General features: G+C 41.7%; 1 protein-coding gene across 2 annotated transcripts in view; it reads right to left on the bottom strand.

Moving 5' to 3' along the window:
* NCKAP1 (NCK associated protein 1) overlaps nt 1-18,823 on the bottom strand; it is a 62,055-nt gene extending 43,232 nt beyond the window's left edge. Inside the window, exons 1-3 of one of the 2 annotated variants that reach the window (XM_059820137.1) lie at nt 18,716-18,823; nt 7,356-7,373; nt 6,114-6,224 (exon numbers count right to left, since the gene is read on the bottom strand). In XM_059820137.1, the coding sequence (XP_059676120.1) occupies nt 6,114-6,224; nt 7,356-7,373; nt 18,716-18,823 (237 nt within the window). The remainder of the gene's footprint in view (nt 1-6,113; nt 6,225-7,355; nt 7,374-18,715) is intronic. The other variant, XM_059820136.1, reaches the window with a different exon arrangement.
* Nucleotides 18,824-23,388: the final 4,565 nt, after the last annotated feature.

The raw sequence follows: 23,388 nt of genomic DNA, 5'->3' as shown, positions 1-23,388 counted from the left end.
ACCTGTCAGTCGTAAGGAACAGTTTCCCCACCCTCTCACTTTCTTTTACATAAATCCATACAGTAATTCCTACATTAGGCTCACTACGTATTATGGTATCATACAAGCTTTGGCCACAGGTCCTGACATCTCCAAGGCAACTATTTACAGAATAAAACTCCATGCTGTTCTACAGATAAAAACGTTCTGGACATACGTCTCTAGCTGCCTGCATACTCACATTTATGTCATGAAATTGTGGAAGAACTATTCATTTAAAATGCATGAAAACTAATTTTAGAATGCCATCTCAGCAACACTGTTTAACTAAAATACTGTTCAGGTATTAATGAGTATTTCTGGTTTCTTTGGTTTTTAACGGCCAAGCTCTTAAGATGTCAATCATCAAATCAAAAGAAGATTACAGTTTTAATGAGTGAGGAAAACAGGTTAAGTATTACAAACATTCACTCCTTTATAGGTATTGCATACACTATTAAGCAACAAGAGCGAGCTCATGACAAGTTTGGTTTATCTTGGCAAGCGACTCGTATGGACTGATTTGACTCACAGCAGTGTACTACAATGATTTATTACAAATCATGATAAAAATTAAATTGCTTTTGGATGCTACTCCAGCTCAAATTCATGCACAATCAAGGGTTAAGCCATTAATATAAACACTGCTGCTGATACTGCTTAGGATTTTGAAAAAAGGTAAGTTATATTATGACAGTTCTGTTTGGTGAAACATTTTAGAGAGATTTCAAGATTTCACATTACCTTTTGTAATCGCTATGAAAAAATGCTCACTTTCTAATGACTGTTAGGCTGAGAAATTATACACGCTATTCTCTGATTATATTATAGCATAAGTCATTTTAAGCTGTGAAATCAGTCTTAACGCAGGTAACAGCTGAAGACATCAGACATGCTAGTGAGTACAAAATCAGAACATCAGGTATGGTTGTATCCGAGCAAAGCACTAGCAGAGCAATTTCAATTCTGAATGATTTTTAGTAAAAACGTAGATAAAATCTTATTTGTTGCAGATATTTTGCAGTTTCTTCTGAAATAAACGTAGTACATCTTATTCTCAAGCATAAGAAATCTCAACTGCTTGTCCAAAGCCAAACAAAGGCTAGTTACTCGCTGTCCAGCTTTACTCATGCAGGAGGATCTCCTGTAAACTGAACTACTTCCCTGGTGAGTTTTGGAAAACCAGTCTCATTTGCGGTCCCTCCAGCACTAGAAGTTCCTTGAGCAGTAGTGAGCAGAGTTGAATAGGCAGCTGTGCAAGGAAAGCACGGCATCCTCTTACCTGGAAAAGCTTTTGGTCTTCATCGCCAGGAACTCAGTTAATTTTGTGGTGGAATATAGGGAGTTGGGGTTTTATTGCTTAAGCAAGCAATAAGGTGTCTGAAAAATCAAGTCTCCCAGACAAGCGATCTAGAAATCCAGATAGCTGGGGAAAAATATCTACGTTTACTGAATTTAGGGATTTAAGTTACTTTGCTTAAGTTAAGATTAAGAAGTCAGCTACCATAGGTATTAATTACCCTGTTGTTTCCTCAAATAATTTTTAGAGAAAAAGAATTACCAATACATGAGCCAGCACAGCTGAAACCCCGATTTTTCCTCGGAAGAGAATTTCTAAATTATCTTCACTAGCACTGTACAAATTACAATATTAAAAGCTTCATTAGAAACAAGCAAACAACCAAATGACATTTTCCTTTAGACACTGTACCCCTTGCAGGGGCTGAAAGGAGTACTTTGAAAAGCAAATAATTATTTGTATTTAGTTAAGTGTTTTGAAAAAGACTAATTATTGGAAGCACCTATCATAAATTAAAAATCAAGAATGGTTATAAAGTGCACATTTCAGTAATTTTATTATAGAAGAAAGCATTTAATAAAAGCATGCATTAATGTCTTCTAATAAGCTTTGGCCAAGGAGGTCCAGCCATACAGTGCCCACAACGCCTCTCCCACAGCCAGTTAATTTGCTATGCAACCGGCTCACCATGAAGTGAAACTGTGAAAGACACAGTAAGCAGACCAAACATACATACTGGCATCTAAAAAGAAAAAGCCAAAACACCCATGAAAAAAAAGTAAATAAAATGTAAAGCGAACTAATTCCTATCTACAGATCCTAACCCAGGCAGGCTGGAAACGCTCGCACCGCTTGTACTCTACTCTCATACGATCTTCTTTCCAGTCCCTACTGACATAGCACAGCAGAAAATTACTACAATTACATCAGGGAAATAACTCCCCAAAATACTATCTCCTAAGAAATTGAACATGCAGTCAATACAACACACTATGGAATCGAAACGAACAATACTGGGAAGATAGCTACTAAACGATGAAGATCAGCAGTATGTAGAAAACATGGACGTTTCTCCCACTAACCATACAAACTTCTGAGTAGCGTTTCACCAGTCTGCTTACTGATAAGCAATGACTAAGCCTCAACTTCTCCAGCAGACATTTAAAAATACAGGAAGTTTTCCTACAGGGACATTGCTGAGGAGCAATCTGAATATGAGAAAAACATATGTTCGAGAAAAAAGGCAGATATTCTCACTACTTCCCATATGTGGTGTTTTGGAAAGCAGAAAGGAGGCTAGCTCCATCACACAAAGATACCGAGCTTTACCTGTGCAGGCAGCAGATTTTTCAGACCCCACCCACCATCTACAGAAAATCGGTATCTTTCCTCCCTGCATCTCCAGTTCCCCATTGTGAAGTATTTTATTCTGGTTTTACAACGGCATTACACGTTAGCATTGACTGAAAGAAGAGTAATTTTTAGGTCGTACTGCTTTTTTTTTTTGGAGTTCGGTATATTCTCTTTCAATTTCTCTGTAGTGAGGACCTTGCCTGCATGCCTTATCAGAGGATGAGGTCTAAAAAAGCTTCAGGAAAATCAGGCTGCTTCTCTATCCCTTACTTTGGAACTTTTCTTCTGAAGCTTGTCAAGGAAATTCAGCAAAAATAAATGTTACCCTGAGTCAACACTAGCACAATCAGATCACTGATCTGACCAAGAACGATGGTGCTATAAAGCTTTTTGGAAGGCTTCTCCAATTTCAAGGCTTTTTCAAAGCAAAGCTTTAGTCAATTTAAAATATATACAAATACTAAGGTTTCCCAAACACAGAAGATAGATACTTTTTATTATATAGTTTCCTTTTCAAATAGTACTCTAAAATGTTTGTTTCTCTCTTTGTCAAACCTTCAAATTTTTTGTTTACATACATTCCCTCCTTTACAAGTCCTCCATACGCTATTAAGCAATACTACATTGCTGGCCAACATCATTATCAGTTGATTTAAGAGCTCAGTTTTCAAACTGCACATTTTCAAGGTTGTATGGCTCATGACGGTGACTGAAGAAGAAAGGGCAAGTGTAAGAGATCACAGGGACTGCCCTCGGACAACAGGAGAGAGTGAGTTATGAACTGATGAGGTCTAGAGTCATCTATAATCGATCCTTTGGAAGATGAATTACTCCATTTCATTTTTCAGCCTGGTCAGCAAGGATTCTTCGGGCATTTCATTTTTATTTGATCTGCTTATAAACTTTCACTCTTGCCACAATATTTAAAATCAGCGATTGTCAGACATCACTCTAGTCTGATTCAGTATGTCAAAGACTGAAAGAGGAACAAAACCAGGAGCCGTATTTTTTGTGAATAAAGATGTAAAAGCTATTAATAGCAAACATAACAGAATAACTTGGTTCAACAGACTAAAACTGCAGCCTTTCCAAGATCAGGCATCTATCTGATTACAGCAGAGATATGAGCAGAGGCTCATACTCTTCAATAAAATGTGGTGTTCACCTCTGAGACACAAAGCCCTGTAAATGATGGCACCTGAGAAAACCGAACTAGCAGCTACAAATAGGTCAGAAAATCCAAAAAGCAGGCACTGCTGCTTCTCTCACTGAATGCAAGCTTGTTTAGCAACGTCACCTACCGACGTGTCAATAGGTATTACTACCTGCATAGATACACGATGCTAAGCTACGCCAACTGCTGCAGTTGAACACGCAAAATCCAAAATGCCTCCCTGAAAGGCTGTCCTGGAATTTTCACTCCAAGGGGGAAGCACAGGTTATGATTTCTCAACTATTGCCCCTGCAATAATCCTTCGTAGTATTTCATTAATTCACGCGTCCTCATTCCAATAAGCTTCTTGCCCTTTTAAATCTCTGATCACCCGTTTCCCTACTCAAGGAACTCACTGGTGTGCCCTCCTAATACACGGTAAGCTGGTTGTTGGCCAGGGGGAGGAGGGAGACAAAGGAAGAGCAAGGAGGGGAACATCTTCCTGACCAGGAGCTAGATGTTTACGCCTTTCTGAAGCTAAGGTTTACAAACAAAAATTTATCTTGCATCAAACTAGAACTTTCTTTGCACATGACACGGCTTTTGTCTCATTCCGTATCTGTTACGGGTAAAGGTTTCTTTTGGGAGATACAACACTCTACAGGAAAACACCTGTAAGTAACTAAGACAAGCAAACTGCTGTCAGCTCTGACCACAGGGAGGGAAACCCCAGCTGTCTATTGCTAGAGCTTAAAATCCCTACTTCAAACTGTGCTTGTACATAACATGGGTTGGCTTTTGATAACTCTGCTTAATAAACACAAGCCTGGCTGGCTCGTGGTAAATAAACACAAGGCAATGACAAAACATTATGAGCATGTCCTATTTTAGAAACTGATTGTCAAAATATATCAAGTTAGCTTTGATCTCTTTCCATAAACTTCACAGTACCAAATCCTTAAATATCTATCATTAGTTAAGCTCCAAATTCATAGCCAACAACCGGAAGACACATAGAGCGTACATGCAACTGCATTAAACAAATTCTACGTACATGATCTCTACTTTTAATAGTAGATGTGCCACTGACATTTAGAGAATACGGAAGCATTTACCAAACATGGTTTAAAAGGCTTACTATTTTTACGTAACTTTGATAAAGAATTTGGCATATTTGTTACTAACATGATCAAATTCAATACAAAGATGAGCAATATTAAACAGTACAAAACACGTACAAGTTTTGAAGTGAGAAAGCACACTGTTATTGTAATTCTTTCCTCCATAAGGAAAAGTTTCTCTTTTTTTTTTCCATTGGTATTACTAGAGACATTACACAGAAATTTTAGATGGCATTGTAAAAGAAACTAATTATTCCCACTGCTATTCCACTACCATTCTGCAGAAACCTGAATGCTTATAGCAAGCCTAAACCTCTCAAGCACACATGCAAGTAGTTGCATGCAGGAAACATGCAAACCCAACACCTACCTCCACTTTCCACCTTTGGAAAGAAATATAAGCAGGTAAACCAAAAATCTTTTCCCTGACTTTCAAAGTGAAACAGAGAAACAAGCGTACATCACCTGCCAAAACGCCTGGCCGAAATCTAGTAATCTTAATTATCTCTAAGAGGCTATAAAGTCAAATTCAGCAATGCTGGATCACTCAGAAGGGTGAAAAATAATTTCCTACTGTAACTGAACTCATTATATCTGAAAAGGAAACTATTATATTTCCGTATTTTTGTACTTCACAAAGTTCCTCCTTACATACTAAAGCATTCTATTTCCACAGGGACCAACCACATAGGCAAGGGCACCTGTAAGGCACAAGCACCTGTAAAGTACAAACACATTTTCCCACTTTGCAGTCAGGTGCCTTTTACTGATGTGCTGGTCAGGTCTCATCACAAATAGAGTTATGCAACTTCCATCTTCTGCAATCCGTCTGGTCACCCAGAATTTCTGCTATCAAAGTAAGGCATGATTTTTTCAAGGATTACCTCCCATTGACAATTCTTTGAAATGGAACAGAAGATAATAGGCGAAAAGAAAAGCAGGAAGTGTCCCACCCTAACAAAACCAATCCAGAATTACAGTGTAACGTTCTCTCTTTGGAGGCAGTTCTTTTGAAAGTATCCTGTCAGACATCTGAATCAACAACTATATTCCAAGTGCAACTGTCAGCATCAGATGCTTCATAAGAACACAAAAAACCTCAGAGATTTGAGCAACAAGTGCTGAAGGGTATTGAGAAAAATACTTATATAGCCATTCAGTTACTTACATTGTTGTTGCGTGTTTCTACTGCTGGAAACTTCCTGACTATGAATTTGACAGCAGATTCCAGGTTTTTGTCAATAAGATAAGATGGTTTGGCTTTGGGGTCACCGCATGCCTATAAAAAATGAAGTAAAAACACAATCATCCATCTAAAGCGAAGTGATAGTTGCAAATCTGAAGACAAACCAGAAAGACTCTTTTTTTGTTTGTCTGTTTTAGTGAGCAGGTGATAAAATGAAAGGCAAAGTGCAGGGACTGTCACAGCTGAAATATGCAATGGGAAACAGTACAGAGATGCTCTTCTACTGAAAAAGATGCATGGAAGTATCAAAGCAGTTAGTGCAGAACAGCAGTGAGGGAAAAAAATCAATCCTAAAAGAAGGAGAAAAAAAAATGTTTTCCTTTTAATGCTATTCCTGGTTTGAGGTAGTGTTGTATTCATCTGCAGTTAATACACTGTTAGAAAATTCAATCATGTCATCGTCTTTGGAGGACAGTGCTGGGCACATTACATGAGTAAGCTATCCTTTGTGAAACAGAACTAAAAGCCCCACCACCAATCTGCATTTAATTTTTCTTAGAATTGTTAACTACAAGACAATTTTCCATCCCACAATAAAACCATCAGTACTTGCCTGAAGTACCCTATTTCCTTAGATTAAGAACTCAAGTTTTGCTCATTTTCTTTACTCCTACAGTAACATAGGCTGTGCTTTAAAAGCAGCTATCAAGAAATTCCATTAAATTTTGATTTGAACAGAAGTCGCAACTAAGTGTTAAGTCTCTTAAATAACTTACGTAGACGTATCAGAACAGCTTCTGTGGACAAACGACTGACGAAGCACCTACTTTTGCCAGCTACAGTGCATGCTGTCAGACACACTACTTCTTCTCAACTACTCTGACTAGCAAGCCATGCTATACCATTTAGTTTGGAGAAACAGACTAAAAGCAGCGTTATTTACATGATTAAATTTGTGCTCAAATCGTATTTTGTCTCAAATATTCCCGTAGTTTTATAGTCCTCAGAGGGATTTGCAAAAGCGTTTCGTGTCTCATGCAAAACTAAATTACATGCTAGGCGTTTCTGCGCAACATAGTGAACTCGAATGACAGCTCATTTAAAACCTTTTCCACATTGATTTCTATGACCGAGTTGTGGACTGTAGAGACAGAAGTCATGGAGTATGAGACCGATTCTGAAAGCGGGCAAGCGGGCAAAGGGAAGGTGAAAAGCTTTGCAAACCTTCCAAACTTGTCCTTGCTGGGAAAGCAGTGTAATAAAAAGAGAGAAACATTACATATCAACAAAGTACTCTTAAATTCTAAAGTATGTTACATTTAAGTGAACTAATACTCTGTAACCTACATCCAAGAGAACATTACCATCATCTGTTACTCTAGGCAGCATACTTTCTACTGGATGGTGATTATTCTAATAGTCACAAACAACTTTACATGTACTTAATAGGATTTTACTATTGTGCAAAGTGCTGCTTATATGCTGAAACATGTAACTTCTAATAGTACTTCCAAACTAAGTTCCGTTAGGGAGAGAAAAAAAAAAGGAGTTAACAAACATCACATGCAACTACAGGGGAAAAAAGGAGAGAAACTCAGTGAAGTTTTACATACCTGAAAAAGAAACGGTAGCCAAGAAAAAAAAAAACAAAAGAGTCATTATTGTAAGATTCTAAAACTCCTACCAGCAGTACATGACCATCATGATGTATGCTAACGTACTACTCTAATACCAAAACTCTCACATTTGCTGATTTTTCCACAAAAATACTGAATTTTATTAAAATGTCATACCTATAATACTCCAAGAGGAACTTATAATTAACATAAATTCAGCAACATCCACATTATCAATTAGCTATTAAATAGTTGCTTTGATATTCTTACAGCAGCAAACAACACGTGCAACAGAAGATCTACTCTGTACACACTTTAAAGTCTTTACACAATTTCAAAAGTAAAAATTATACTGTAAATAGGCATCAAAAAAGTAAACAATGCACTTCAAATTTACAAAGTTTTGATTAACTAGACACTATGGGTTTGTCAGAATCTGTGTCAGATTATTTCAGTTTTCTGTCCTTGCCACACATTCTGTCATTTTCTCTACTAAAAAGGATTCCAAGCTAAGAAAACAGCTTAAGGGACAACACGTATTTGTGGCCTGTTAAAAACCAGTATGCACGCTCTTATATAGGAGATGAGATATCTGCCACCATTGACTGCCTAATGTTTTCAGTCTGAATTGAAACATTACTTCCACATACACTCCTTATTCTTCCTAGCAACGGACGTTTTTTTCTCCTACAAATCAGCTCTCCAAAATGTTTACTAAAAATGATGTTCTACCCAAGCCCTAACACACAGATCATTCACACGGAAACAGACATCTGAAAACACTACCATGCACATCCTCACACGGCTTCAGGAACTCACCTCCCAGAGATGACGAATATTATCCTCAATCTAACTGGCAATCCCCTCAATATATCTGAATACGCAAGAGAGCGCTTTGCTCCTTCCCACTGTTTGTTCACTAACATCACACTTAAAGCAACTGTAATTCTTCCTACCAATAAACTACACAAGATTGATCCATGGATAAGAAAGAAAATCGCTGCTAGGTATAAAAGGTTAAAGGTATCCTTCATACGTTTCAAAATTCCAGCTTCTAAAAAGCTGTACAACAAGCCTACCTACGTGAACTGAATAGAAAGAGGCCAACAGACACCACCGAACGAGTGGGTCAATGCCTTTTCTTTCTCTCTCCCATATTCCACAGCAGCTCAGCTCCTTTTAAGAACTGATATTATTTGATTACTAGCTGTTGTTGCATCAATACATTTTCCATCCACACTGTTAACCTGTATTCAGCATCACACGTGAAACAGTCTACATAAGCTAAACCTCTCCTAAAATGGCAAACAGCCCTGTGAAGCTCAAGCTCACCACAGTTTACTCTAGAAAGCATAAAAGAATGGAAATACAAACCCCAACCCCAGCACTTTCGCACAAGTGTGAAAGTGGGATAAGGCACAAAACCACAATTTCGCACTGCAGAAAAAACAAAGACATTGAGACCAATGGTCTTAGAATATAGGTAAGACAGGTAGCTTTTGCTTTTAATAGTTGTATTAGTCAATACAAAATCCCTTGTCAATACTGTAACAGGCAGGAACATCGTGGTACAACATACAAAGACCACTCTGCCATATACAGCTCTCCAGCATTCAAACAGAATTTTGAGAACTAGCCAAATGCAGTAGCCCTTTCTCAATCAGCCTCAGATACCACTTTTTCCCTTGAGTGGGCTGCAATAACCTTTTTTCATTTCTTCTCTTTAAAAAAAAGAAACAGAATGGCTACATTTTTTGAGCGTTAAGAAGAAATTCAGGAATTAAAAATGTTCTTACTAGTGCAGCATTCATGGAATCTAGCTCTGAAGCTATGGGATTCCAGCTGCTTCAGCTCCGAAATATTATACTGAAAGAATCTCCCAGCAGTCATCTCTAAATTCCTTTGTACATTACTAAACAGCTGTCAAGCAGTTATGCTGAAAAAGATGATGCAAAGCTACCGTTAGAGACTAATGAAGTAATTAAAAAAAAAAAGAGGGCACGACTCAGGAACCGGATTTCTATCAAGTTACACAGCATTTCTTTCCACAGCACTTTAGAATGGTACCCTGCTACGATAAGCTCTCAACTAGAGCGAACATACTTTCCTGATCTGATTCTGTGCATCCAATTCTTAACAAGAACATGATTTCTATAGCCAAGAGATTCATTATTCAGAATCCTATCGTATGCACAGGTCAAACTTCAGAGAGATCGGACTACACGTACTCTTTAGAGATGCTTCACTATGCCATGCGTTTTGAATTAAAGCAGCATTTTCCTACATACCCTAATAACCTAGATAACTAGATTATTATTATTAAACAAAATTCAGACTCTATTCTTCACTTGATGCTGTTAGGATCTTCTACACTATTTTCACTTTGAAAACTAAGAATACTACACAGCTTCACTTTCTAGGTTGTACTCATTCAGAAGCAGCCAACAAGAAAATATCCAACAACAAAAACCTGCTTAAGGTCTACATTTAAGATAAGTAGCCTCCAAAGAAGAACGCAGAATGCAATACAACTGCCTTTGGCCCAGAGTACACCAACACCATGAGATACAGCAGAGACCTTTTGCCCCAGTACAGTTACAGCTATCACTACAAAAAACAAAGCCCAACATTCTACTTCCTACTTGAGTACAGAGGACCATGGATGGGAACAAAAAACATCCCTCAGTAAAATCACTCCATGTATCCGGCTGATGCGACACGAATAGAGGGAAGGTTATGTTCAGGTACAATCACTGTCAAAAGCCAGTGCCACGGCACAGTACACACAGGGTGCAAACTTGCATTTAGAAAACCTAAACTTCACTCAAGCTTTTTACCTAAACCTGCCACGTCTCCTTGAGTAAAAACACTGGGAAGTATTACTTGGGTTACATGGTGTAGGATGATTAAAAAAAGCCTAAATATGTTACTGTATTATGGAAATACCTTTTATATCCTTCTTTTTAATGCTAAGCCCAACCTATTCTAAATAATTAGCACGGCTGTTACCCACTAAAAGAGAAACAGGGCCATTTGAATCAATAGTTTCCTATTTTGATCCCCCAATCCTCCTACATCAGATGATGATCATAAACCAAGTCACATTTTGCAGCAATTTAACATGTTTTTATGATGTCAAGAGATCTTGATTTACTGTTACTGCAGACTTGAGGTAAAACACTGCCAAGCACAGCTCTGCTGGACTGTGACAGCAAATACTGAAACTGTCTTAGCCAACAGATCACCTCACCTTCAAGTTTCACTTACAAATGAATTCTGTGAATTTAACCAGCAAATTGATGGCATTTCAACAACAGCAAAAAAAATGCCATCCCCTGAGCTAGTAACAAACGGAAATACACTAAGCTTTCTCCTATTAAAAAAATGGGAAAACATCCTGTATGTACCACTTACAGTTTACTACAGCACATTCTCTTGACAGGCAAGAAAGGCATGCACAGTAAACCCCTCCTTCTTCCCTTCTAATAGCTGCTGGCATTAAAGACTTCACCCTAAAACGTATCTGTGAGTTTGCCTGGTTTGCGGCTATGCATCCTATAAATTATACTAAATAATACATGGCAAAGAAACATTTGAAGAGACAGGTTCATCATTAACTCTAGATTTCTGTAGGATAAAAGGTATTATTTATTCTTTGTTTCTGTCATGCATTTAAAATAATGAGATTACCAACTGACAATCTCTGATTTTGAAAAAGCAAAACTCGTGAGAAGAAGAGAGAGGTGAATAATCAATGAAGAGCTGCTCTGAACGGTGAATACGTAAGGCAACAGTTCACACTACGTTTGCCTTAACATCTCTGATGAAGCCTACCACAACTGCTTTGCTGTATTTTAGGTTTTGTGGAAGCCTAAGTTGATTATTAAACGGGCTGGTCCCAGATAAGCTTTGGGAACGAAGCCTTGCCCCTCTTAATAGCAATTCAAGCAGATGGAAGAATTAGTTGGTCCCACATAGCCAAATTATTGAAGTACAGTTTAATACTTTCGATGGCTAAAATTTAACTGTCCTACACCAGTATCACTTGGGTAATCTTGCGCCAAGCAAATTACATTACTGATGTTTGCAGTTACATAAATGATACTTGTACAAAAGGTAAACCTGTATTTTTTATATATAAACTATGCTAATAGATTCAACCAGAACTGTGTTGTTCCCATGATCCAACCAGGATCTGGAATCAGAAGAAAGTCTCCAGTTAACTCATTGTCGGACAGTCTCTACAGGCCTTGGACATACACAAAATACAGCTCAATTATTATAAATCCAACAGCTATTTCACTTCTCATGCACAAAGGTTCAACAGTTTGAAAAAGATACTGCGCTTCTGTTATCAATTCAAAATTAAAAGCGATAAAAATCAGTCTAATGTTTCCTAGAGCAAGACTTCTTCCCCACCATATTATTCGTTATTCAGTGTGTCTTGAACCCCAAAGTATATACTTTATTTTAAATACTTGTGTATCCAATCCATTAAAATGTAAATTCATGTGAAATCTGAAGAAACAAGGCTAGAAGGGACCTCAAGAAATTGCCTACCCTACTTTCCTCTTCCAAAGCAGGATCAACTGTACCTATGTGCCTCCTGGGAAATGCCTGCCAAATCTTTACTTACAGATCTCCGATGAGCTACATTCAAAAACATTCTCACAGCCTTTTCCAATATTTAACAATCTTCTTCACTAGAAAGTTCTAAGATCTAAACTGAACTTTTCTCGCTACAATTTAATCCATCACTTCTTGATCTCTGTGGCCATACTAAATTGCACAAACTATTCCCCTTCTCTCTACAGCAGTCCTAAATACTTAAAAAAACCTTATATCACTTATTAGTTCACTTTAAAAAAATCTTCCCATTTTCTTAATGGGTGAAATTTTCTGGTATTTCTTATTATTCTGCTCTGGACTTTCTCCATTTTGTCCACACCTTTGTTGAAAAGCGTGTTGAATCAGATATATTTCGGGTGAGTCTCGATGCACACCATGTAGAGCAAAAGGACTACTTCCTTTGTCTCCAGACTATCTTGCTCGCACATTTATAAAACCTCATGTCATCCCTGATGTTTTGCAGCGAAACTTAGTTGGCTCTCGTTTGCCCTGGTGTGTCCCTAACCTCTGCAGACTTGCTATCTCGATACATTTCACTTTGTATTTTTAATTTCACTAAGCACAAAATAGCTTACAATCATACTTGCTCAACCACCTCCAAGTTTGTTAGACCATACCTACAATTTGTTAAGCTCAAACTGAATTCCAATTAGGCTCTTCTTATTATTTCTGTAGCTTCATTATATTTCTGTAGCTACATTATTTCTGTAGCTTCTCCCAGTTTCCTATAACCCACTAATTTAATAAGCACACTGTAGTCATCATCTAGGTTGTTAATGCAAAGAGTGACTGGAACCAGAGGTAAGACACAGCCCAAGGAGAGCCTGCTGAACCGTGGTCTGACGACGAGATCTTCGTAACTGTTCCCTAATATGGCTGTCCATCTGCTTTCATCATTACAATTTCACCCAGACTCTACTTCCTTAGATTGCTCGTGAGAACAATCAGATGAGGTAATGTCAGCAGTCTTGCTAAGGTCAACGTGTAAGATTTCTACCAAGTTGTCCATCCTAGAGTGACCTGTCACCCCGACGATGAAAGAAATACGCTTGGTTTGACCCTATCCGTACAGTGATAAATTCACATTGTCCTCTTGCGTTTGCAGCACCTTTTGAAGTAAGCACTTGGTTCTATTAATCAAATATGGGGCAGATGAAACGCAAGAAAAAAAATGAAGAGAAGTTTCACTGCCACAAAACTTTCCCTAAATGTAGTTTATAAAGTAGCAGCTTAATAAAAGAAAGCAAGGCAACGGGAATGTCCTGTCTATTCTGAATCTAAAACGTGAACTGTTAAAGACTTTTTAGCTGTATCTCCTCTGCACACGAGCTTAAAAGCCTCTTGCAACTAAAACTGGATTTGGTTTTGCATCAACACATGGCAGGGCAAATGAACTGTAATTGGGGGGGGCACGTAATTCGTTATTTGTAAACAAAGAAACAATGCAAGGTAATTCTGGGCAGGTACACGTGATGCAAAAAGATAAATCCATCTGGCTTTCTCTCTGTATATTTTTAGAAGATATCATGGGATATTTTTATATTGTATTAGAAAGTCTTATTGTTCCTTTACAAAATTAGCTGCTTTACCGAGTTTAAAAAAATAACGTGACACGGTTATCATCAGTTTGTGTTTGCTTCCTGAGCAAAGGAATTTTTTTATTTTTTTTTATTGCCAGCACTCACTGTGAGTTTGTTTGGGGCTTCCTCCTCTTCTTATCAGTGGGACAGTATTCTGAGCCATTCCTCCAAGATCACAGACACCAACAGATGAACGTACATTGTCATCTTAACCTTTACAGAACTGCTGACATCTGTCAAGGACTGGAAGCAGTACTGCCCCACCCTAAGACACTTCCTGATGACCTGAAGACATTATCTGTTCTTTCCAGTACCAACCTCACAATTCAAAACTAGATTATTTGTGAGCTTTTCCCCTCAGCTCAAAGCTCTGCACTCCATCGCAGAGCTCAGTGTCAAAAGGGTGATCTAATCCTACACCCTTCCAAACTTCAGATTGGAAACTTCTCCATGTTCTGCCAGTCACCTAAAATCTCTCCTCCTTTTTCCTGAAGAACCGCTCTAGTGCCTGAGCAAAACAGCACACTTTATCAGCTGGCTTTTACAACTGTCCCCTGCAATGTTTAGACTTTGTCAAGCCCTCTCCAGGCCAGTTTTGGAGCTTTTGGGTCCTTTTTATTCACCGCAATCTCATGAGCGGCGTAAAAGGCTGGTGAAGTAAGATTTGACCTCTCTTCAGCCTTGGCTGATCTGGTCAACTTGTCATTGTTTTACCAGGGGAGACTTGATGCAGCCCTCCTTTCCCTCACAGCATATGCCTTCTCTTGCTCTTTTGAAAAGAGTATGTACCTAATATGTACCGCTGCAGAACAGAAAATAAATAGGGAAAATAACAAGTACTCAGTCTTTAAAATGGCTAACAAGCAACGTGCCCAATACAGGTAAAATATTGCATCTTGCAAGAACTAACTGGCAATTAATCACCTGCCAAATGTTTTTAAGTCTGGCTTCATACTAAGCTATGTGGTGCTCACAATAGGATTGGGACCACATTTTTAGTTTGGAACAGTAAAGGTAAAGTCAGCTAAAGCCCCTGCAAATATTTATTCTGATCCTTATCTATGACTTCAGTTTGGTTATGCAATTCATATCTCAGAATTGGTTTAAGATTCTCATTTTTCAGATACTGTGTAATCATCAGAGTTGTGAAAGTCAAAAGAATTTGTTTTGTTAATGACACTTTCAGAAAAAATTTTGCACACAGATCTAAAACCTGCACCATGAAGAACAACAGAACATTGCTAGCAAAGCAATTTATGCTAAATAACAGGCTCGTCATGTTTGAATAACATATGCTGTAAGTAATTCAAAACCTTAACTTTCATCCCTAGCCGGTCTCTTGACAGTAGCACTGCTTCGACATTCATCGAAATCCCACTCTCTGGATTTGCTCCGGCTAAATTTATACTTCAGGTATTTTAAGATGAAATCTCTTATTGCAAATACTTCCCGGTATCCAAGGGCTTTATAAACAAACAAAAGACAGGCCCACAGAAAAGAAGATTATTTCTCTACCGCCACTCTTCAACAATACACTTACTTGACAGTACTGGCGGCATTACACAAAGCTTACCAACAGTGTCTCAGGCTGCTCTGAAAGGTAACCACAAAATCCAAGCTTCACCTGAGCCGGGATGGCCTGAAAAAACCCCTGCCGTCTTGGATTTACAGAGGTTTAGTTGGAGGTAAGAAATGACAAGAGACATACATGGAAAACAATAATACAATTGCAAGCCTGGATAATTGAGGATAAATTCTTAAAAAAGATTCCCAAGTTCAGGACTAACACTGGTCCCAGCAGAAAGGACAGCTGAAAGCAGCAAGCAAAGGGTCTTCCTTCGAAATAACAGCAGCGACAAAAAATCCACCTCCATACAGATCCAATGTGAGTTTTGCCTCATCATCCACTATTACCTCAGTAATTCCACTTTTCGTATTTTCCACGTCACTCTCAGAGGCAAACACCCATACATTCAGATACTCTATCTTAAAAACAACAAACTTCAAAACTATTTCAGAAGACAACAGCAACACAGAAGGTCAGTAAACAGGAAACGATGAACAATTAACAGCTATAAGCACCATGACATCAAAACTGAAACTTATACAGGAAGATGAAGTATAAATATCAAGTTTCTAACTGCTTTTAACAACTTCTGTAATTCCTTGGGAAGTGAAATTTTTCCGCTTTGTTTCCAACAATCGAGAAAATTCTGAAATCCTTTAAAATCTCTACTCCCTAGACAGCGTCTACAGCAATCTGTAAGGCAGCTACAAATACTTCACCTCTCACTTCCTCTTATTAAAAAAAGCCTTAACCACTTCCTTTAACCGCAATGCCACATATTGTGTGGTTATCTCTAGTAACTTGAGTTTCGATATCTTCAATGGAGGAAGCTATGAGAATCTTAAACAGCAGTTTTGGAATCGACTGTTTTCAGAGAGGGAAAAAGTAAAAAAAAAAAAAAAAAGAAATAAAGAAAAATAAAGTGTTCCAAGCAGCCAGCTACACTGCAGCTGGGCTGAAGAGATCCACAATAAAATACAATGCTGAGACTTCCGGGGCTCACCATCACAGCTAGCCAGTTACCACTGTCAGGCAGTACCGACCGCAACTTAAGAAAACAACTATTTGAATCACAAATCACTGTACGAGTGCACAGAGTTGTGCCTGGGACAGCTCCAGATTTGCAAAACTATACGTCGCACAAGATTCAAGCCGCTTGGACACGCCTCTGCTCCCTCTCTATATGTAAGACCTACGCAATTTTGGACTCAGTTCATGGCATTTGCAGGAAAAGCTGGTGTCGCCTCTAGCGCTGATGCTCCCCTGCCGAGAACCTATCCGCCCGCATCACTGCGCCAACACGAGTAACAGCAGAAGCTACCACCATATGGGCAAACGTGCTCAGGACTCTGCCATCTAAACATGCCAGCGGAAACGTGTCTGTAGGCACTGGACCGCTTTGCATGAGTGAGTGTCCCCAGATCAGAACACCGGTAATGAAAACAGAGTCCGCACTCACAACAGTTAAAGCATAGCTGTACGTCAAGGTGAGGTTTAATTTTCCCTGTCCTGTTTCCTGCCTTCTCCCCCCAAAGCAGGGCTGTGCTCCGGAGGAATTCCCCTAGCCTGTTTTTCACCTGGTATATTTCTCTGAAAGCATAACAAGCGCACACACAAATGACTTCCCCATAAACAGGGAATTTCTGTTTTGTGTTAAGAGAGTGATTATATTGTTACAATTATTAAGATGAAGCATTTTGCCAACGTGCAAAACTCCAAAGTAAAAGGAACCTCACTTCTACTTTGGAAAGATAGGAATTTGCAATAATTTAATTAGAATGCTTTATTTATGTCAGTGAAGATTTGCAGAAACACTCAAGTGCACATCAACTACTGACACTGCTTTGGATCAACACTGACTTCTGAATACTTCAATGATTTGGTTTTCTTCCTAGAAACACCACCTTAATTAAAATCAACAGTGCAGTTAGTATAGCCAAGTAGCCCTTACTACTTTGGGAGTACAAGTCTCCCATAGGAGCAAAACAATCTGACAAAACACATCCTTTAGCCCAGATCCGTTAGGCAGGATCACTCCGGACGGAAACCTGGGTTCCGAAGTCAGAGCGATCAAGTAAGCACCTAAAACTCTCGAACTCGCTCTGCCTTTGCTGCAGCGCAGGCCAGCTGAACCCAGCGTGCAGGACGGCTCGGAAATTTTAACATGCTGAACCTGCAAAGGTATGCTCATTGCTTGAGTGCAATAGCTAACGTTTTCTCTGAAATGAGAAAAACCGCTCAGAAATAACTGTGTTCAAGGCAAAGCAATAAAATCACAGTAATCCATTCATTCCTGGAAGCGGACTGAGCAGCCGTACGCGTTAAGGGGCTGTATCGCGCGTCGGGAAAATTAGGCTGGTAAGGATACGTGAAGCACCCAGAGCAGGGGACGGCCAGGAACTGCGTTCCTCCATGCAGGAATCACAGCGACTACCCCCAGAAGAGAAATCAGCTAAGCCGGGAGGCGTAACCCGCCCTTTCCGTCCGCAGCGAGACCTGCAGCCTCCCGCCCCGCCGAACCGCCTCACCTACGCCCGCCCGCCCCCATTTAGGCGGTTTCGGGCGGGCGGGGAGCAGCTCCAGCACCCACGACAGCTTCACACAGCTGCTCCCTCTCGCGCCGGGAGCTGCTAAGCAACCGCGCGCCTCGAACTTATTGAAATGAAACTTACTAATTTTACCCCAAACCCTTCCCTTCGGGAGCGACACGTTTCGCAACGCGGCGTGGGAAAGCCCGGGCTGAGCAGCCCACTCCCGGCTCCCGTGACTCACGCACGGCGGGGCGGGAGCGGCTCCGGGCGGCACCGGCTGCCGCGGGCGCGGGGGCCGCGCCGGGCCTAGGCCCCGCGGCGGGGGGCGCCGGGCCTGCGGGCGCCGCGCAGCACCGGGCCTGCCTCCCTCCCTCCCGCCAGGCAGCGAGGCGGCAGCCGCCCGGGAAGCCCCGGCCCCGGGCCCGCAGGCGGCGCAGCGGCGGGCCGGGCCGGAGCGCCTGACCGCGGCGACGGCGGCGCGGCTCCCGCCGCCTCCCCGCCCTGCCTCTCGGGCCCCGCAGCTAGGCCGCGGCGCGGCCGGGTGAGCCGCGAGCCGCGCGGCGGCGGCGGAGCGCCGGGCCGGCCGGGGCCCGGTCGGGCGGCGGCGGGGATCGCGCCGGGGCGGTTCCTCCCCCCCGCCTCCCCGCCGGGGCCCCCGCACCTTCTTGATGTTGTAGAGCCGGGTGAGCATGCCGACGCCCCGGTCGTTCAGGATGGTGAGCTTCTCCGCCAGCTTCTGCTGGCTCGGCTGCAGCACCGACCGCGACATCCTGCCCCGCTGCGCGCCGCGCCCCCGGCCCGGGCCCCGCCGCTCGCAGCCCCGCCGTGGCGCGGCCGCCGGCCCGGCGCTGCCTCCCCCCGCTGCCGCCGCCGCCGCCGGCCTCGCTCGCTGCTGCCTCCGCGGGGCGTGGCCACGGCGGCGCGGCGCGCGTCACGTGGCGCGGCTCTCGGCCGCCCCCTGCGGTCCTCGGGGTGTCCCGGCGCGCCGCCGCAGCCACGGCGCCGGCAGGCGCGGGCCGCCAGCGCCCGGCTGGCTGAGGCAGGGCGGCGGGGCTGCCCGGCCGGTTTCTTTTGCCCTTGCTCTTGACAGCAGGCCCATGAGGCTGCGTTACAGGTGGAATCCGGCGGCGTGCTCCCCAGCCACGGAGAAGGAACGGGCGTTTCGTCAGCGCTCAGAAGGAACCCCGGAGGTTTCTCGGCTGTCTGACACCAAGGCCCGGCGCCCAGCAGAGCGCCGCACAGCGCGCGCCGGCACCACCCTCGCCGCCGGCGACCCTGATGGTCCGAGGGCGCCTCTGTCGGCACCCCGGAACCGCGCCCGCGGGGGGATGCGGGAAGCAGAGCCCGGGGACGCCCCCGGCGCGGGGCCGGCAGGGAGCCGCCACCCCCGCCCCGCCCCGCCTGAGCCGCTGGCCGTGCCCCTGGGGCCCGGCCCCGGCCCCGCCTCGGGCCACGCCGGAGAAGCACCGCGCCGCCAACTACAGGAGTCGCGTCACTGCTACTTTTTCCCCTGGAAGCCGCGGGATTGAAGGCATCTCTTCGTAGGGAACGGGGAGATTCCCCTGCCGTGAATGTCACCGAGGGGCTGCGGCGAGGGCCACCCCTTAGGGCAGGCCTCCCGCCCGGCTCGGGGCAGGCGGGCCCGGGGAGCGGCCGCCTCATCGCGGGGTTTTTGTGAGGGCACCACCACCTGCGCCCTTTGCGCGTATTAATACTCCTAGTTCCCTTTCAGTCTGCATTTCCCATGAGGAATCGGAACCCGGCGATCTCAGTCTGTGAGCCGCTTCAGACCAATACATTCTAGAACGCTTCGAGATGACAGCGGGAAGCCTAAATGTAATTAAATTGTTACTGACCTCCTTCACTTCAGCAGTTACAAGGTAATTCGTGATTCAGAATGAAACCGGGAAGCAAGAACTCGGAGTTCCAATCTTAAGTCTCCTATTGACTCATTCTTTGGCCTTTATCAGATGAATTTCTGCCTCCGCTTTGTGTCCAAGAGGCGGGAATACCCAGCAACAATGTTGTAACGATTAATTAGGTTAATCCTGACCTTCCACTGCTGGAGTCTATGGAAGACACCAGAAACATTCAAATTGGTATTTAAATTTGTAAAGCATAAAATGCTACGTAATTTCAAAGTATTTAATCGATAATATCTATAGTAATATTTTTACACAAAGCATCTTCCTTCTAGTATTAATTTTTTAAAAATATCAAATATAATATTTCTAGTTGCAATAAAGATGTTTCCCACACAGTTGCACTGCAAAATAAGAACAAATATTATTGCTGAGAGCAATTTTTTTGTTTCTCATCTACAGCTAAAACAACAGCAGCCAATTTTTAATTCCATATTCAATTATTTCTCAGTCATATTGAGTCTTCCGGAAGTTTCAAACATTACCAATCACAGAATATCTAATTTAGCCAAGCAAGTGGAACAATACCAACATCGTGACGGTTCATTGGGAGTACAACATGTCAAATCATCTAAGATCTAATATCCCAATGTTTCTTCCTCTGGAATTAGTAGAAAAACTATGGATTACAATGGAGTCAAAGTCACTTAGTTTTGCTAAAGTTTGCGCTTACAGAGCTCGCTGGAGAACTTTCCAGCTCTCTGTACCTACTAAGGTAGTTTTCAACATGAAAGCGATCACAGTCGCTCTCCACACTGCTCGGATAACAGGTTGAGGCACAGAAGGGAAAAATGACAGACTCTTTTTCCTTTGTAGTAAAGGCAGAGCACCCTGTTTTTAAACTCCCACACTATTCATGAGGCTGTTTACAAGATCCTATTGTAAGGAGCACCTCTGGTTGCTATAATTTTTGTTAATGCAAATGGTGCTGAGTTAGCTGCATTTCTTGAAAACATACTGAATATCAGAATAGGGAAAGGATCGGTATCAGTAAACAAGAATTTCTGATACAAGGAATTTTTACTACCGTGCAACCATACAGACCTAATACTAAATAGATTATCTGAATTATCACTGTAACATGGTTAGTCACAGATTTTTAACAATATTCTTCTAACACGGAAGCAGATACATTAAAATGAAAAATAATCTCCTCTTTAAGCAGAGCCTGAGAAAGTAGACCGGGTGTTTTCAAGTACAGAGTGTCCCTTACCACCCTCCGCAAAGTGAGGGTTTTTCAGCAAAGGTATCAGCGAGGTGCCAAGACCTCATTAGGAGAAGAAGGTGTACTGGATCTCAACTCAGAGAAAGACTTGAAAGAAGAGTTCAAAACTCAGTGACAGAAGATGTTACTGCTCACGCAGACACAAGGTGCCGCTGATCACATAATTGGCACATCTTGCTAATCTGAGAGTCAGGACTGGTGTCAAGTTTGGAACTACAAAGCATGCATCTTTTCCTCTTGCTTTTAAACACTTCCTGCTTATTAGAAGGAGAAAATGTGCACATCTAGGGAAGATACAGTATAGCTGAAAAGTTAGGTTTCATAGAAACCACATCAAAAAAACGTGGCAACCTTTGCTATATCTGAATGGAGAAATCACAATAAGGCAAATCAGATGTCACCAAGATCAAATTTGTTTAATGCGAATGCAGGTACTTAAGCAGTCCACAGTTTTGTCATCGATTTTAATGGTGGCAGGGTAAAGCCCGTGTTGTCATAACTACTTTGCTGCAACTTCCTGTAGAAACTGCAGGAGTCTGCATAGGTTTTCGGCAGGAAGATTTATTGCATATTAGTTTATAAAAATATCTGCATTGTACAATCTGGGTTCACCAGTCTAGCAGCAAGCATAACAATAGAGTGGAAATACAAGCTTTGTCAGTAACAGCATAGCTCTTACAGGTGTGGCAAAATTAAATGAAGGGAAGAATAAGGCTAACAATTATTTTTAAAACACACAACTACTCTCTGCTTGATGATTTATTAATGATTACATTTAAACAGCTTTCTATATTTAGTCCAAAAATACGAGTTTAGGGCAAGTTTCAAACAGCGCTTTAGATTTGGCTTGAGCTCAGCTCTGGTCCTTTAAAGTCAACTTTCTGTTCAGTTCAGGGTTTAATTGTGCTATTCACTATGGGACTTTCAGACAGTAATGAAAATGTTGTTTGAGAAGCTTCAAAAGAATAATCACCAAGTAGCTCCATATAGATCAACTCCACCTGGTGTTCAGTGAAGCATGTAAACTGTATGTATACTTTTCTTGCTACTTTAAATCATGTACATTTAAAACAAAACAATTTACTACTGCAGAGTAGACTGTACTGCCACCTAAGTCTTCACTACATTTCTAACCTACATTTCCGCAGAAGTATTTCTATATTTCCTTTCCTGTCTGGATTTGTTCCTTGGTTTAACTTCTTCTGACTTGGGGACTATTCAAAACTCCATGACCAGGAGTTGCAGTGAAATGGCAGCCATCAGGAGCTGCGCTCTCCATGCATCATCTAGCACGGTCCACTGCATGACTTCTGCCCGTTTGGCCGACAGAAGCCAAGAAGCAATTTTTACAGACTCGTTCTGTTCAATATTTCCTTTTCAGGTAGAAGCAATTCAAAACACAAAGCCAAACTGTTACCTGAACAGACCAGAATTTTTAAATAGTCATCACAATTCCAATGATTTGGGTCATGCCACAGTATTTATTTGTTAATAATACATAAATATTTATTGCATCATTAAACTTGCATGCAAAGGCACACAAGCTGAAAACTTTACCATACAAAGGCTATACTATTGTTTAGATCACCTATAAAAATAATAAATAGCATGGAACAAACACAGTTGCCTTTATCAGACAGACTTTTAATCTTATCTGAAGGAGCAAGAGGTTCAGAAGACCTATCATCCTCACTAAACCAAGCCGACAGATTTGTTATATTTTAATCTATAGTTTTCTTGATGAATGCAAACCTTTTTCATTATTTAATCTGTCATGAAGCCAACATGTCTGCAATTTCCCAGGTTCTCCTTTTTCCTCTCTTTAAAGGTATTTGGGCATTATTTTAATCTATTGTCTCATTAACTTGGAAGCTCATATGTGTGCCAGCTCCCTGTTCAATTTTGTGCATGCCTCTTAAGTCCTTCTAGCCGAGGTTGTATACGGCATACAGCAGTTGCAGAGAGATACTAGGCCTTTGTACTTAAAAGAACACAAACATTGGACAGGGAGGCCATAAGAGGTGTGCAAAGCCAGTTTGAAACAGACAATGAATACTACAGCAGCTGTTCTCCCATGCGCTGCAGAAACCTGCCAGTACAAGAATGCATGAGCACTTCTGCTCATACTGGAGAGACAAGTATGATGAGCCTGCTCCAGAACTTCTAATCCGACGCTATACGAATGAG

This window comes from Gavia stellata, chromosome 8 (assembly GCF_030936135.1).
Source record: "Gavia stellata isolate bGavSte3 chromosome 8, bGavSte3.hap2, whole genome shotgun sequence".
NCBI classification, from domain to species: Eukaryota; Metazoa; Chordata; class Aves; order Gaviiformes; family Gaviidae; genus Gavia; species Gavia stellata.
The sequence above is the reverse complement of the archived record's forward strand: the minus strand, read 5'-3'. Positions and strand labels throughout refer to the sequence as shown.